The following is an 18,072-nucleotide window of genomic DNA, read 5'->3' as shown; positions in this document are numbered from 1 at the left end:
GGCGGTTCATGACATATCCTCAGATAAACAAACGTTTATTGCCACTGCGACTGACCTATGATGAATTAACAGCTGAGCGCGACCATCTCACTCATTGGATGCATCGGCGTCACATTTGCATAGGCTGTACTATGCGTCTGACAAACTATATTTTGTACAGATATTATTTTGTTTTTGGCAAGTATTTAATTATTTTGCTCAGAGAAAAACATTGGATTATGCAGTAGACATGCAAGTCATTGTCTCCATGCAGTAAATAATAAACCATCGGTATCGGCCCTTTTCCATGCTATTTCCGATATGCCGATGGCTTTAAAATAACTAAAATCAGCCGATAAATATCGGCGGCTAATAAATATAGCCAGCCGATATATTGGTGCATCCCTATTAAATATATTTTAAAAAATTACACTTTTTGCCATATCATCTAGTGACCACGATAATATTAAGACTTTATTTATTATCAAGAAATTAATAATAATATATATTATCAAGGAATTGATAATATCGTTGGAGAGCATAAGAGACTTCTTTCAAAACCATAAAAAACAGCCTTCAACCTTCCTACAGAAAAGTGAAGAACATTAACAAAATTCCAAAGGAAAAGAAGAAATGGAAAAGTTGCAGCATAGACAGTTCTGTTGATTATAATAGCTGTGCTTATCTTGTTTCTATAAATGTGAGAGATATCACTCGCAGTGCAGACATAGTGCAAAAACTGTGCCAGGCGCAAAAGCACTCACTGAAAGCACTGTGAGCAATTTATCCAGACACAGGGAGACGAGCATCTCAGGTAAATTCACACACCCACACACTCACACTCAGAAACACCAGAGTCGCATAAACACAAAAATAAATTTGGCGTCAAACTATGGATTTACAAAAACATTTGATTTCTATCACTGTTTTATAAGTGATCAAAAAAATCAATGAACAACACTACGATCATTTAAACGCCCCCAACTCTGCTCTCCATTATAACATAATAATGACAGGAGAAACACTGACAGGTAACGTGTCAATGAAATGCAGCGTGGGGATTTGTTTTAGTTTTGATTCTCCCATTTATTTCCACATTTAAAGAGACCCTTGTCCTTGGATGAAGCTCAGCTGTCAAGAGCGACCTCAGTAATAAGAAGTCAGAGGACTCATGGGCACACCTTGACGTTAACTTCGTGCGTGTTTGTTTGTGCTTCCTCTTAGTCCCGGCTGCCCTGTGGCCCTGATGTGCTCCGGCAAGTCCTGACTCAATCTCCCTCAAATTGAACATGGATACAGATGCTTCCTCTCAGATAAGTGCAAGTTAGGTATAATCTAGCGCTGCTTGCGCCAGACAAAAATGTGGAGCACGGAGAGGGAAAGTGAGAATGAGTGAGAGACGACAGATCAGAGCAGAGGCACAGCGAAGACAACAGGTTAAAGGAGAGCGAGTAATAAGAAGTATAGGAGAGTGGAGAAGAAGAACGAGAGGTGAATGATCAAGAGCAAAAGGGCATTTTTGGTCATACCGCATCATTCTCTCGCTCGTAGAAGCAGATGTATCTGTTGAGGATCTCAATGAAGAGCTGAACTTGCAAGGACGGGTCCATGCACTGGTTAGCGATCTTCAGCGCCTTCTTCAAGCATTCCATCACCCTCCTCCCATCACGGATCTAACAACAGAGAGAAAAAAAATGATTGTAGTTCTGACTGGTGAACACCCTCAAATTACTCCATTTTATCCCGGCAAAAGCCACTTAAGCCAGCTCCCTTTTTCAGTGTATGGAGTTATGAATTGGATTGGGAAGCTCTGTTGTTAGGGGCAACACATACCTCCCGAGAACATGCTGTGGAGCCGAGAGAAGGAACACAGCATGATCCCATTTCTCCACATGCATTTATGAGTCACAACAACATTGTCTATCGATCCTTACTAAAAGAAAATAAGCACAATTGCCACATCAGGTCCCCCGTATTTAACGCCATTTCAAGGGGAGCTGATGTATTATTATTGATCTCTGCAAAGGAGAATGTCAGTTACAATGCACTCTAGAGCAAAGGAATGACACATGCTGAATACACACACATTTGAAAATCTGCTCATGTCATGCAGTTGTAATATATTCCAGGGGTATCATACAAAAGATGCTTTTAATTTAAATGTTGGATCTGCATAAAAGTGCAACTAAAATAGAAATAATCAACTAAAAATATTTACAGACATACAGATTCAGTCTTAACTCAATATTTTACAAAGCATAATATACTCATGCAGCATTTTATTACATTCAAAGTGTTGTCCCTCAAGGAAAAAAAAAATAATTTAGTCATTGTTTGCTAATATTAAAAAAAAGATCAATTTACACAAAGAGATAAACACAACTTTTGAGAAACACAGTTGTGGTCAAAAGTTTACAGTATCTGCAAAGTGTTAATTATATTACCAAAATAATAGGGGTCATACAAAATGCATGTTATTTATTATTTAGTACTGACCTGAATACGATATTTCACATAAAAGACATTTACATATAGTCCACAAGAGAAAATAATAGTTGAATTTATAAAAATTACCCTGTTGATTCTTAATACCGTGTTGCTACCTGAATGATACATAGCCGTAGAGATCAGGGTAAATTGAACTTTTTTTTTTGTCTTCAGGGAAATATGTATCTTTTTTAGCTTCTGAAGGGCAGTACTAAATGAAAAAAAAAATATGATTAACAGTTCAGAACAAACAAGAGATGATGAACAACAATCACTGAACCAAAAAAACACAGCTGTTCAGGTAACAACACAGTATTAAAAATCAAGCTCATTTTTATAAGTATCGGAATTGTAACTTTTTATTTTGACAACGCTCACACAAAGCACAAAATTAGACAGTTATAGTTACGTTTAGTCTTTGTTTAAACGTTCTGTCATATTCTGCCTGCATTCAGCAAAAATGAATGTTAAACAATTCTTTGAATATGTAATAAACATTATTTGCCACAAAAGTGATTGTATGGATCAGCATGTGTGCAATACACCCGTCTAAACAAAATGAGTATGCCTGAAAAAAAAAATAAAAAGGTCCAAACAACCAGTTCCTTCTGGGGTGATGAAACAAACTGCGACAACCTGCGGCACTCTTAAAAGGAGGATAAATACTAAGTATAAAGCTGAAACACATGGCGTTCACAGCACTCCACACAGCAGAAACGGCACATTGGTGCAATGCAGGATCTGGCCACGTACCAGCACGAATCAACACACAAAAATCATTAGGACTCAATCCAAGAATGTCTATTATATGTAATGGATGCTATGAGTGCAACAGATCCCCCTACAGCTAAATTAATAGCATGTAATGAGTTACAAATACCACAGATATGTTTTATTTACACCTATACACAAATAACCCCTAAAATCTGAGAAACAGGAGTATCTAAACACTGTAGTAGTTTTAAAGGAACAATGTTTAATACACAGCCTAAGCAAAATTTATTCAGACACCCTTCTCATAATATCACAGTTCATTGTATGTGAACATCCGTTCCAGGGCCGTATTTCTGTTTTTATTTTGGCCTGCATGATCCCATCCACTACTGCCAATTATTCTATAGTTCGACACCCCGGGTTGCCAGTTGGCGTGCAAATACAGCATGCTGCAGCCATGGGAGCCAGCAAACGAACTGGATCAGAGATAGCAGATTTTACCCGACCTAACAATCCTCGATCTATCTAAAAAGCTCAATGACCTCGTTGGCTCATTGCTTGCCACTGTCAATTGGGCTTGTTCTGGTTGCATGTCCTCAAACTGGCAAACTGGGTTGGATAATTATAGTTAACATTCACACACAAAGTTTGGTTGTTAACAATCTTCTATAACTGAACTGAAAACCTTTGTCAAGAGCCGCACCTGCACTTCGGGAGTGAGCTTAGAAAACGGAGCAGTGTGAACAGAGCCAGAGAAACACTCAAAAATTCACACTTATGTATGCGAGGTCAAGACGCACAAGCAAATAGGACGTCACATTTAGAAAAAACTGTGTACAGCCTACACAAAATGGTGATTCATTTGAGCATTTCAGCAAGTTTTACTGAAATCATTGGTAGATTTATTTAACGTTGTGAGCAATTTACCCTTAATTCTCAACTCAGTACAAATGACTCATGAGAACATCTTCCACCTACAGCATCTTGACAATAAAAAAAACCTCTAGAAAAGCTTCCGAAATGACAGCAAATACCTATATATCTGATTCCACTGACACTCTCAATTTTATATCTAAAATAGCATCTTTCCCTGCTAAAACGCCTTACTGAGATCACTTAAAAATTGAAAATGTCACTCACTGACAAAAATTAAGACATTCAGATTATTCTGACTCAAATCCAAAAGTTATGAAAGAATAACTCCTGAACATAAACATGGAACAATTGGGGGGGAAAAGCACATTAGCATTATGTGCCAATTCATGGTGAGGTCATAACTTTGTTCAAGACTATTCAATGAGACTTACATAACCTGCAATCCAATTACAACTTAAGGTCAGTCTAATTCACAGTCACAAAGGAACAGCTAATTTTAGAAAAGAGATTTTCTATTGCTCTTTTAAACTATAGAAGATATATACCAACCTCTTCTCCACCTTTGTCAGTGTTGCGTCCTGACCAGAAAAGGTGGGCACAAATGCTGACTGCACGACATTGGTCGGGTTTCTTCAGCAGTTTGGAGGCAGCCAGGGCACATTGAGTACGAAGGGGCTCGTGGTTCTCTTCACTGAAGCACCGTGTGCGCTCAAATGTGCCAATGATCAGCGTAATGGCGGCCAGCTGAGCCTTTGAGTCGCTGATCTCATCTTCATACAGGGAGAACGCCTTGAGATACAACACAAGCAAAAATTAAAAGGCATTTCAGAAACAAGGTGTTGCGGTGTGAGAATGAGTGAATGCAAAACGATATTTATCTGATCTAGTCTTGCTCTCAGGCTATTACTGTATCATTTTGAATGGTAATGAACATGAGAGGCAAGGATAAAGAATCCAAGCATGTTACTCATCTTGATAGTGACCTCTCAGGCATTTAATCAAAATGTTTCTCTACCTGAGACATGAACTCGTAGGCAACGGTTTCATGGTTCTCAAAGCCGATCTCTCCAGCCGCCAGAGCCCCCTGGAGGAAGAGCCTCAGGGGTAACTCCGCCAGCTCTGCTTTGATCAGGGCGCTGATGGTCTGATGAGCGAATGAGAAAATCTTCTGACATTTCTTTTCCCATTTATCATCCTGTGGAAGAGAAAGATTGACATATGTATGAAAAGAATCTCTTCCATTATAAACTGTGAATCTAATGCATTTCAAAAGTGTGAAAAAATGACAGATGAGGATATTGCAACCGTACTTTCATGAGTAAGGAAAGGTGTACTTATATTTTCTCACTATGGATGCCAAATGAAAACCTTTAAAGGGTTTTCTAGGAATTCTAAGATGGAATGCTTGTCACTGTTTCCATAAATTACAGTCAATTAGGGCTGGGCGATTCTTTCCATTTTTTTGATTAATTCGAATTTAAGCTTTAAGACGATTTAATTTTTTATAAAATCGAGGTATCGCGATTTTTTAATAAAAATATTAGATACATTGTAATTGCACCAATGGCAGAATAATTAAGAGGCAATATTGTCCAACCACATGATGGCGCGCCTAACTAACCGCTGTATTCAGAACGGAAAACAAATAGCACGTTCTGGTAAAATAACGCGAGTCACTGAGGGGACATGATTAGCTGCTTGCTAGCAAGTTAGCCTGTTACATTACAGTACGTACAATTTCACTTACCACATAAACAGAGTAGAGAGATGATTTAAGACAATGGCGAATTATTTGCATATCAGGGCTCTAGAGTGCGACCAGCAGTTCAAGGGCAAAAAAAACTACTGCGTACAACTATGAAAAAATATTTAGGAGCACCATGTGCGACTGACCCGACCAGCATATTTGTATTTGCGCTGAGTGGAGCTTCAAAGGTTTCCATGTGTTTTACACGTTGACTAATGTATCTCAAGTGTAGAGAGAGTGTAAATAAGAGACTGAATAGGCAGTAGCTTCGTTTATTATAATAGAGATTTGTGATATTGCGAACTAAGATGAGTGACAGCTTTTAATCAATTTTAAGGGAGAAACGAGATATTGATTTATTATAACAGTTAAATAAACAAGAAGTTATTATTAAGTGACTTACATTGTCTGACTATAACACTATTGCCTGATTTTGCTCTATTTTGTCGTCAAAAGTGGTCTGAAACAAGTCACAGCTGAGCCGCTGCGCATCTCCATTCAAACACAGCGGTGTTTCGTTTATGAATGAACGTGCGTTTTTAAACGAATCTAGTGAAATGATTCAATTTCCCGTTCATTAAGAGTCACTTGCTTTATTCCTGAATGAACCATCCGTTCGAACGAATCAAATGAATATGATTCAGTAATTAAATCAGTGTCTTACCACCACCTGCTGGCAGATCGTTTCAGTTTTTTTAAACCATTTAATATTTCTGTGTTCAAAATTGTATATTTTTGTATACGATATAAGTGCAAGAGAAAAGCATGGAAATATATATTTTCCTCCCATCTCATATTTATTTGTCTTAAAACATTTACTGTGTCTGGTATGATAAGAATGGGGCCTGGTGGAAAGCGATCACTGATGCAGTTGCAATGTATATTGCAAAATATATGGTGCCCATATATATTGTGGAAAAGCTGGGGTTTCTTTACATGCTAAAAGAAGTAAGGGGGGAAAAAATCGATTTAAATCGTAAATCGGAATTTTTGTGAAAAAATCAGGGATTTTATTTTTAGGCCATATCGCCCAGCCCTACAGTCAATTAATTTACAGTTAATTTAATGATTATGATTTTTATAGTGTCCGTATGGAACAGATGGGCTGCTGACCTTTTAGATCTACCATGTGGTTTACAGCATTTGATTTATAGAAAGTTATCTTTTACACAGGTGTGTAATTACACAGGGGCTTTGGTACAAAATCTAGTGAGCTGCCAACTTAAATTGTAAAAATTAACTAGAAACTGAAAAAAAAAAAAAAGTGTTTAATTCCGAATCAAACTGATAAAAAATAGTCCCATCTAATTAGAAGTGTTAATGTGCCACCAGCTAAAACAAAATTACTGAAAATGTTTTTAAATTGTATCCGTAGAGTACGCTTGGATTTGACAAAATTTTAATTTCTAAGTGCTGTTAATTTTTACCAGTGTTGGGGAGTAACTAGTTACATGCAATGTGATTTAATTAATTAAAATAAATGTAACTCTGTAAATCTGTTACAGTTACTGATAAAAATGTGTACTTAAATTACAGTTATGATTACAAAGGGTGTTACATCTGAATATATTAACACACACACACGCTCAGAGTTGGTTGATTTCTTTCCCAAATTGCACAGGACACAGAATAGGACTGTTTTATTTTCTATTTGGGTTAATGTATATGCTTTATTTATTAAGATAGGTGTGCAAAGATTTGATTTTAAAAGCAGTATCATAGCTATTAAACTAATCTTATGATTTAAAATCGGTATTTAACCTAATGATCTTAAAGTAAGAAAAGGTGCTCAAATCTGATTTTGTGGTGGCTGTGCTTTAAAATGAAATGATTATAATCTTAATTGAAGTGATGAAGGATTTTAAAAGTCTCACAGTAATCAATGCTGAGTACTAGAGGGCTGCATTGGGATTGGGACCCAACGCAAATCTCGCGGGAGCGGGCGGTTTGAACTTTGCTGCGGGCGGGAATGGGCGGCTAAAAAAAAAAAGCACTGCGGGATCGGGATGCTCAGCGCGCTTTGTGTTAGTGAGGAAAAAAGTCTTGCACTTACTTCGTTTTCAGGATACGGAAACATACGGCGATTACGTGAAAAAAAAGTACTTGAAGTCGGTAGCCTAAGCTTTTTAGATGTCCCCGATAGCCCAGGCTACTATTCCCTACCAGTGTGTCAGAATACATGCAAGCCAGGGAAAGAAACAAACATGAATCTCTTTAATAACAGCAATACAAATACGTTTTTTTCCCTGCGGGACGGGAGAAGAGGCAAAATCAATGCATTTCTATTATCGTTTTGCGGGTGCGGGCGGGAGTGGACATACATATTGCGGGAGCGGGCGGGAGTGTAACACACACGTTGCGGGAGCGGGCGGTAATGGTCAGAAATTCGGCGGGCGCGAGCGGGATGAAGAAAACAGTCCCGTGCAGGGCTCTACTGAGTACTACTTTAAGATTAACCTTGCCTGGTTTATATGTTTGAAAATGTGACCCTAGACCACGAAACCAGTCATAAGGGTCAGTTGTTTTTAAAGAATAAATAAGTTTTCCTTTGATGTATGGTTTGTTAGAATAGGACAATATTTGGCTTCTTAGCAATGCATATTACTAATCAAAAATTAAGTTTTGATATATTTATGATCTTTACTTAATATCCAAATGATTTTGGGCATAAAAGAAAAATCGATAATTTTGACCCATACAATGTATTTTTGGCTATTGCTACAAATATACCTGTGCTACTTACGACTGGTTTTGTGGTCAGAAATCATTATATTTCAAGTTATTTCATTCTATTGAGTCATAGTATATTTCTTCTATCCAATTAAATAATAAAACCTTTGTAAACATTTCATGTCAAGATAATTTTTTTCTTACACAGTACAAATACATTTTAATAAAGGGATCATTGTATCTGGGGGCCCTGGGCATAAAAAGTTTGAAAACTCCTTCTCTAACTATTGCAAATACATGTGTCCGCCAATGGAGCTGCTGCCCAAAGCATTTCAAATCATTTATTTATAATGTTCCATTTTAGTTAGCATGCTGCCTCTATGTAGACAGAATATGTCACTTTGTTTCAGGTAATGTCATGGCATGTGGGATGTTGTGTGGTTGAATGTGGGACATACTGAGGAGGAGTTCTCTTTGTAACGGAAGGCCAGTTGATAAGCAGCGAATACCAGCGGAGGAAGAGTGTGTCGAATTCTCTGGTTCCCCCCAGCGCCAAAGTGTTTCCTGGCAGTGTTTAAAATCTGTGGGAGGCACGAAAGAAAGAGTAGATGAATCGATTTGAATTATTCATTAAGCAGCATGATGACCTCATCAACTGATTGAATGCGGAATAAAACAACATTGACTGGGAGCTAATTAGACCAGTTCTAGAGGATGTCAGACAATCATGACATTGTCAGTCATTTGCTTATGATGTTCCATCAAGGGGATTATTTTTTCCTTAGCATCCAGCGCTCGTGAAATGATCAAAGAAACATGCTGTACTTTCCCCACAAATAAGGAGCACTTAACAGCAGTGCATTTTTATAGACTTCTTTGAGTGGAGGCTAACAATGCTTTGCTCTGTCATATGATGAAAGGAGACAGTAAGAGAGGAAAGACCGTGTACCAGATACTGCTGGTCAGGGTCGTCTGAATGCAGCAGATGAATAAAACGGCCCACTAGGCTCTGTTCCTCTGCAAAGTCCTCTGGGTCAGGATCCTCAGCAGGCTGGTCTGGCTGGTCCTGGATCAGCGTAGACACCAGGTTCAGGATCGCATCAACCTGCAAGGAAAAAGCCATTAGATAACGCCTAGAATACAGTGTGCAGATAGTTAAAGACCCCATTAAAACAAAAGAAGTTTTTGGTTTTTGGTATGAATATGTTAGCCTTAAGGTTAATCTATAAGCTAGTGTGCTCCAAAACAATGACAAAATTTGCATCTACAAGATATAAGCATTCGAAACTTGGTCTCTAACTTCTGTTAGAAAAAATCCAAAGCTTCACGCCCCCTACACTATAAATGAAAGCTGAGGCTGTGGCTGAAATTGTAGCTTGCTCACCAAATTAGTATTTTCTGTACAGTGAATGGCACATAGTGCACTATATAGGGAATATGGAATGATTCAGACTGTGTAAATATGCTTTCCAATGGGTTTCCACTGCTCTGGTCCAGAGACACGATAGCTCAGAGTGATCATATAAGTAAACTGACCACAAAATGTATCAGACCTATTTAAATTCTACACACAATGCTATATTTTATATCAATATGGATGAAATTGTGGCTGTCATACACTGTTTGGCCCAAGCTGTGATATCAACAAAACACTATACCCTGCCCTGTCTTTCTGTTTCAGTTGAAATTATGTCAACACATATAACGCTGCATGTTTCAAAGCACTTCAGTAGACCTTTAAGACATAGCTGAAGGCTATTTGGTGGAGAGATCTTAATATAGATGAAAGTACATAAATATGACTAGATGTATTATAGGGCAGACTTGTTTTTCGATTTTAAAATACTTCCCTCCTATCTATAAATAAAAGCTACTGATTCTGTAAAGTGCAAACACTTAGTGCACTTTAAAAGTTTGATTTCAGTCAGACTAAAGCAATAATGTGTCTTTTTAAAATGTCACGTAAACACTTTAGTCCAACTGAAATAATAAACTTCTACTTTTTAAAACAGACCTGAATAATTCAATTGTACCTTGGCTTCATCAAGTCCTTATTTTTGCAATTTTGTGCTCTACAGTAAACAGATTTAAATGGCTTCAAATGGCTCCTCGCTGCTGTTATGTACTCAGTGCTCTCTTTTCAACTGCTCAAAAAATGAGGGGGTGAAAAAAAGATGGTGCTTTTTCGGTACAGTCCACAGAAAAGGCCAGAGGAGCTCCAACATTCTCCAACACTAGAATATCAATATATTCCTCCCTTGGTGTGATGGCTAGACTTGTCTGAGTCATAACTGACCTTTCCCATAGGAGTCACAGATTTTAGGGACAATTAACAATGCACCTTTAAAAACAGGTAGAGAAAACCCCTGGGCTTGTGTGAAATGCCATTTAAAGCCAAAAGCAATCAAAAACCTCTGCAGTGCTCTAAACTCATGGTACGCAGCATAATATAAAGGAGGAAACCGACAGGAGGCCACCTGAACCTGTCAGTCACTTGCTATTTAAAAAGCAAATGACTCAAATATTGGATACATATTCATATGTTCAAAAAGGAAACACAATGGCATTAGAAAGTTTGTGAAGCCTTAAAATTTTTTAGTATTTCTCCTTAAACTTGACTAACGTTACAACTTGAACCAAAATGACCCAAGAGTAAATATTTTGTTGGAGAAGATAATTTTTTTGTCAAAAACAAAACACTGTGTTAACCCAATATAAATGTGGTGAAAGGACCTGAAGAGAGACTTAGATGAGAATCTCAATGTAAACTACAATTCAAACATCTGTGGTCAGCAAGATTTTTTTCCAAGAAACCAATACTTTTTACTGAGCAATAATGCATTAAATTGATCAAAAGTGACAGCAATGACATCTTACAAAATATTTCTAGTTCAAATAAATACTGTTCCTTTGAAATTTTTATTAATAAAAGACAAAAAAAACACAGTTTCCACAAATATATTAAGCAGCACACTTTTTTTAACATTTATAATATTAAGAAATTTAACTTGAGCACAGAATCAGTGTATTAGAGTGATTTCTGAAGTATTGTGTGACACTGAAGACTGAAGTAATGGCTGCTGAATTTATTTATTTATTTTTTTATTAACTATAACAATATCACAACATTACTGTTTTGGATCAAACAAATGCAGTTTTGGTGAGCATAAGTTTCAAAAATGTAAAAAAATATCTAATAGACCCCAAACCTTTGTATGGAATGAATGTCAACATAATGTCCTGTACAAAGATATACAAGACTTAAACTTTCTAGTACCACTTACTGGAATTTCGTTTGAGACATGCAAAAACATCACCAGTGTTAACATTTAGTACTGTACAGTCTCTTCTGCTTACCAAGCCTGTATTTAGTATTTATTTGATCCAAAGTACAGCAAAAACAGTAGAATTTAAAATAACCATTTTCAATTTGAATATATTTTAAAATGTAATTTATTCATGTGATTTTAAAGCTGAATTTTTGGCATCATAACTCCAGTCACATGATCCTTCAGAAATCATGCTAATATCTGCTTTGAGTAGATTTTTTCAGGTTTCATTGATGTTCAGAAGAACAGTATTTATCTGAAATAGAAACTCTTTTGTGGCATTACAAATGTCTTTATCATCTTTCGATCAATTTAAAGCATCCTTGCTAAATAAAAGTATTAATTTCTACAATTTCTTTCCCGAAAAATTTATTTCCCAAGTTTGAATGGTATAGTGTATAATGTTACAAAAGCTTTTTATTTCAGATAAATGCAGATCTTTGGATCTTTCTATTTTTTTTATATTGATAATAATGATAATAAATGTTTCTTTAACAGATTTCTGAAGGATCATGCGACACTGAAGACTGGAGTAATGATGCTGAAAATTCAGCTTTGATCACAGGAATAAATTACATTTTAAAATATATTCAAATTGAAGGAAGTTATTTTAAATAGCAAGAATATTTCACAGTATTACTGTTTTTGTTGTATTTTGGATCAAATAAATGCAGACTTTGTGAGCAGAAGAGACTTTAAAAAACAATAAAAAACGTTTGATCGGTAGTGTATGTGTATGTGATACAAACCTGATCTTGAGCCACTATGGTGGTGTTGTAATCCAGAATGTTGCCCAGCACGTAGCAACTCATGCTTTTGCGTGACTCATAATCGAAGTACTCAAAGAGTGGTGGAAAATGCTTGAGCTGGAGCACGGTGAGGATGTTATTGTACGTGTCAACGGGGATCTTTAGCAGCCTGGTCAGCTCTTTAGACACTGCGCTGCTGGTGGCAATGCTGCACAAAAAGACATAAAAGAAACAAAAAGTCACAAACAGAAGCTGGTACACTGATGTTGTAATGAGTGACCTTACTACTGTGGCCCCAAGCCACCCTATGCACTTACAAAAGGTGGTTTGTTTAGCTAGTTATGTGCTAAATTTAGATGTTGACGAGGATGTTGAAGGCGGCGAAACAATTCATCTATAACACCAAATCCAGCATTTAGAGAACTTCCATTTGTCTTAAATAGGAAGATTTGGGGTATGACACCAAAAATCATTACCACAATATAACACAGACGTGTGCTGAAGTGGCAGCTAGTCACAAATATCAGCCCTTAGCATGATTGGCCTGGTGCTGTGATCAGTCACTCACTGTAATTGCAAACAGTGAGTCATCATGTCTATGTGGCATCCCATCCGCCCTCAAAATTGCTAGGTGTCTGGTAAGATTTTGGACGTCAGCAAAGAAACAATCACATTTATTTTTAACACATGGGAATAAGATGAAAATGCAAACAAAGACAGCACAGGAAAGATTTTTATAGGGACATTTAAATGTAGTATCAACATCCTTTTTTTTTAAATCAAAGAGCTATGATATTTTAGGGGGAAAAAATGAAGTGCTTACTTTAATAATGTGTTATTATATTCTATTAATATTCATCTGGTTTGAGGAGCCCTAAAATTAAACTGCAATTATTTCTGCCTGAAACACTATGCATAGACCCTATTCAAACAATGTTACATCAAAAGTTTCAGCCCTAGGTGTGCTGTTTTGGAGTTTTCTAAGCTTTATACATTTCAAAGACAATCAGAGATAAATCTGAAAATCTTCCACTGAATTGCACCCTGTTGACACTGAGACGTGGGCACACCGCAAAAGCTCGAGTGTGTCTACACTGCAAGCATCAAAGCTGCACGTCATCACAGAAAGATCACTAACACAGACCAACAAGGTTAAAAAGATACTTCAGAAATGGAATAGTTTTCAAAAAATGAAAATTCTGTCAATTAATTACACACCCTCATGTCATTCCAAACCTGTAAGACACTCGTTCATCTTTGTAACACAAATTAAGATATTTTTGATGAAATTCGAGAGCTTTCTGGCCCTGTATAGACAACAATGGAACTATCACATTCAAGGCTTAGAACAGTAGTAAGGACATTGATAAAATAGTCCATGTGACATCAATGGTTCAACTGTAATGTTATTAAACAAAAGCAACGAGTTTATTGAACAATTTTGTCTCTTTCGTGTCAGGCTTTGTCATACGCTCACGAAAGCACCACAATGTGGTACTCTTATGAACGTGCAACAAAGACTGACATGGAAAGTGTTGAATAAGGTTGTTATTTTTGTTTTCTTTGCACACAAAAAGTATTCTTGTAGCTTCATAAAATTACCATTCAACCACTGATGTCACATGGACTATTTTAACAATGTCCTTACTACCTTTCTAGGCCTTGAACATGTCAGTTGCGTTGCTGTCTATGCTGGGACAAAAAGCTCTCGAATTTAATAAAAAAATAGCTTTATTTGTGTTCCAAAGATGAACGAAGGTCTTATGGGTTTGGAACGACATGAGGGTGAGTAATTACTAGATACCGATATTTTTCCCGATATTTAAGCATTTTACCATAAACGGGTATCGGTTTTGTAATAACGCTTTCAGGCAGGCTCGCCAACAACGGCATGCATAGATAAAGCACTTGCTTAACTGTGGTTAGTAAATTTTACTTAACAGAACAGCCATTAATGCACAGATTAGATATGTTACATAAATGCCTGATATGTAGCTAGTTAATGCAGCTTGGCTCTAAGAAATACAGATGAACTCACAGAGTCACAAGAAAATCTGTCAAGTCCTGCCCCTATAAAGACATAACTTCACTTGTTTAAAACACCCTAAATTATATTAACATTTACTATATAACTATTATTTCACCAATACACATCTAAATACATACAACTATATGGAAATTAATTATTTTTCATCTTTGCGAGCAATCGCAGTTTGAGTATAGTTCTGTGTAAATGCATAGATAAACAGCACTTTGTCAGAATCTAGAAAGAAGACCAAAAACCCAAAAGACCAAAAACATTAGTAGATATAGCCTAACACAGTGTTTTTCAACCACTGTGCCGCAGTACACTAGTGTGCCGCGGTACACTAGTGTGCCGTGAGAGATCGTCAGGTGTGCCGTGGGAAATTATTCAATTTCACCTAAACAGGCCCAGGTTTCACACTGAGTAGGTAGAAATATGAAAGATCAAAAAAGACTGTTTTCATTGTGTTTGTTTGATTCCTATTCAAGACACTTTGATAAGAATGACTATATTGTTAATTGCACTTTTTATTTGACAGAAGAAGGAATATCAGGGCTCGAAATTGCGACCATTTTGGTCTCATATGCTCCCAAAATTTAATCTGCTCGACCTCTAAATATATTTGGGAGCATTTGTGCGAGTGCGAGAAATTGTTGTGATGCGACTTGTTTTCATTTCTTTACAAAACTTTCGCTAGCCTAACTATTGCACAGACTGCTGTGAGCTGATGCAGTGACAGCCTCGCCGTTCTCTCTCCAATATTACATAACCAATTAAACGTAATCTTTAATTCTTAGCTTAAATTCAGATTTGAGATATTAGCCGTCAATCACTCCGTCACTGACACTGCGCTCCGCTGAAACCGAATGTTTTTTTGCTCCAAATGTTTTCTCTCTCTCTCTCTCTCTCTCTCTCTCTCTCTCTCAACCTCCGTTTCGGATTTGCGCAAACTGCATTGCAATTAAGGGTGTGTGATGTGACTTGATTGTGATTTTTGATTGTGGACAAAATCTCTTCACAATATGCTTATGAAGAAATATAGTATCGTGCACATTCTCTCAGATGCAATTCTGGCGCCTCCGCCTCAGTATATAATGTACAAGGCATACATTCACATCAGACTTTTCGAAATCCCGTTTGTGGTCCCCCACTTTCAAATTCTTTTGTTAAATTAATGCGTTAATGCATGCTCAGCACCGCCGAGAGTTTCGTGCGATCGTCAAAACGAAACCGAAAGCAACACGCACTCGCATTCAAAGGCAATTTTGATACATCGGGTTTAGAGAGCGACTCCCCAATGTACGCAAATTAGGCTACATAACATATCTAGGCTGTTATTAGTATATGTGGGTTATAATAGGTTCATAGGTTGTGTATTTGTCAATAGCTCTGTATCATGCTTGAAAAAATTGGTCTCTATTTGCACTTTGAAATTGAGAGAGTAGCCTACTTTGATTATGGCTGCATTTATTGTTTGCACTTAATAGGATTAAGAAAGAATTGTGTAGTTTTTTTTTGTTTTTTTTTCTACCATAGATTGTTTAAAAATGCAGTGGTTGCCTCTAATTTAAATGGCTCTACCTATAATAGAGAAAATAAACATCTTGTTCATGTACTCATATTTTAATATATTCTTGTCCCTTGCTTAAGGTTTAAAATAAATATTTTTTAAAAAGCCTTTTAGAATCTAGAGTCAGCCCATTTGCTTGTAAAGCATCAGCAATCAGAATCAGCCATGAAGAATTAAGTTTGGTGCATTACTAAAAAGAAATGCCAGGATGAGTGCTGGCTGATCTGCTCAATTGGCAGTTGTGGTGCTCCTTAATATTCAGTGGGTGCTCCTAAATTTTTTTTTGGTTATATATATGAATAGTTATATCAAATGAATAAGGAAATTATAGTGCTTTGAACTTATTAAGTAATGTTTAATTTTGTTCCCTCTCTGGAAATGTAAAGAAAAAATACAGTTTTTACTTGGAATTCGTTTTTAATCCCTGGATTTAAACAAGCATACATATGAAATAATTTATATATATTATTGCTTTAATAAACGTTTAAAAATAGTGCTAGAAATTAAATTTTTAATTTTAATAATTTTAATTAAGGAAATTAAACAGACCTAGGCATTTGAAAAGACATAGCAAAATGTGTCTAATAATTCCTAAAAAGAAAGAGAAGTATTGGACATAATCAAAATATTCGAGACATTTATTAGGAATATCATTTTCTTAACCATTAAGATGCTGCAATTGTTTATCCAGTCTAATCGAAGTGTGCGTCTCTCCCTCGACTTTCCCAACAAAAATCATACATAAACATAAAACTGACATTACTGAGCTATATGCGTTTAAAAGTAGCCTATAAAAATGGTACAATGGCATTGCTCAGTTCAACGTGTTGGAAAAACAGGCATTTTATCCCGCCTCAGCATTTATTCAACAGTTAATAACGCTCAACATTCAAAAGGTAAATATTATTCAGCCAATAATGTGTAGATCTATGTATTTCATAGAAAATTGTGTCTAGTACTATATAAATTACAAAGGTTTAATTGGCATTTAATTGGCCGTTATTTCAAACGACCCGACCGACCGCGACCTGAATATCATTAAAAATATTTTTGGATGACTTGTCAACCCACGCATCACTGGTGGGGACCAGTAATTTTAAAATCGAGGCAGTAAAGCATTTCCATCCAACTTGGAAATGATGAGATGTATAGTTAAGTTTATAACAGTTTATAACTGTAGTTTGTTGTGTGTATTGCACTTTCTGTACGTTTTTCATGCACTGTTAATAAAATGACCAAATTTTCATTCAGTGGCATTCATAATCTCTTATTTTCACCACGTAAAAATGTGTCTAATGGAAATTCTGATTGGCTGGTAACTTCAAAAAGTTACCAGCCACTTTGGCTGGTGATCAAAAAAGTTAATTTCAAACCCTGGTTATATTCTAATTTTCCAGAGAATATTATTCAGTGAATTAACATTATACACTGAATTATTCTTCACTCTTTATATTAAGCTTATAAACCTACTAAAACTGTTGATTAAAATGAATTTGATATGACTTTTATAAATAAAATGTTTTTTTTTTATTGTTGTAATATGAAGATTAAATTTAACATAAAAGACTGCTAATTTTCAACACTTTTTAAAGACGACTGAATAGAGGAAAAATCAAAGTGAAGTATGGACTTTATAACAGTAAATAAATATCGGTTTTGCATATCGGTTATCGGGTACATAAACACGCAAATAATCTGTATCGGTATTGGTTCGAATAAATCAATATCGGTCGATCACTAGTAATTACTCACAGAAATTTTCTTTTTGTGTGAACTAAACCCTTTAAAAAGGTCAATAACTATTTAGCCTATGGAGATCAGCTAGAACACAACAGAATTTTTTTTAATAAGTATTATTATTACATGCAAACTACAACTGAAATATTACACTACAAGTAACACAAAATGACTTAATGGTTAAAAAG

At 36.2% G+C, this 18,072-nt stretch overlaps 1 protein-coding gene across 1 annotated transcript in view; it reads right to left on the bottom strand.

Moving 5' to 3' along the window:
- vps35 (VPS35 retromer complex component) overlaps positions 1-18,072 on the bottom strand; it is a 45,105-nt gene that overhangs the window by 3,866 nt on the left and 23,167 nt on the right. The window contains exons 11-16 of the mRNA XM_073836925.1: positions 12,552-12,759; positions 9,423-9,578; positions 8,932-9,054; positions 5,072-5,251; positions 4,606-4,845; positions 1,509-1,652 (exon numbers count right to left, since the gene is read on the bottom strand). Coding sequence (XP_073693026.1) covers positions 1,509-1,652; positions 4,606-4,845; positions 5,072-5,251; positions 8,932-9,054; positions 9,423-9,578; positions 12,552-12,759 — 1,051 coding nt within the window. The remainder of the gene's footprint in view (positions 1-1,508; positions 1,653-4,605; positions 4,846-5,071; positions 5,252-8,931; positions 9,055-9,422; positions 9,579-12,551; positions 12,760-18,072) is intronic.

The sequence above is a fragment of the Garra rufa genome, chromosome 3 (genome assembly GCF_049309525.1).
Source record: "Garra rufa chromosome 3, GarRuf1.0, whole genome shotgun sequence".
Classification (NCBI taxonomy): domain Eukaryota; kingdom Metazoa; phylum Chordata; class Actinopteri; order Cypriniformes; family Cyprinidae; genus Garra; species Garra rufa.
This window is presented reverse-complemented; position numbering and strand designations above follow the sequence as displayed.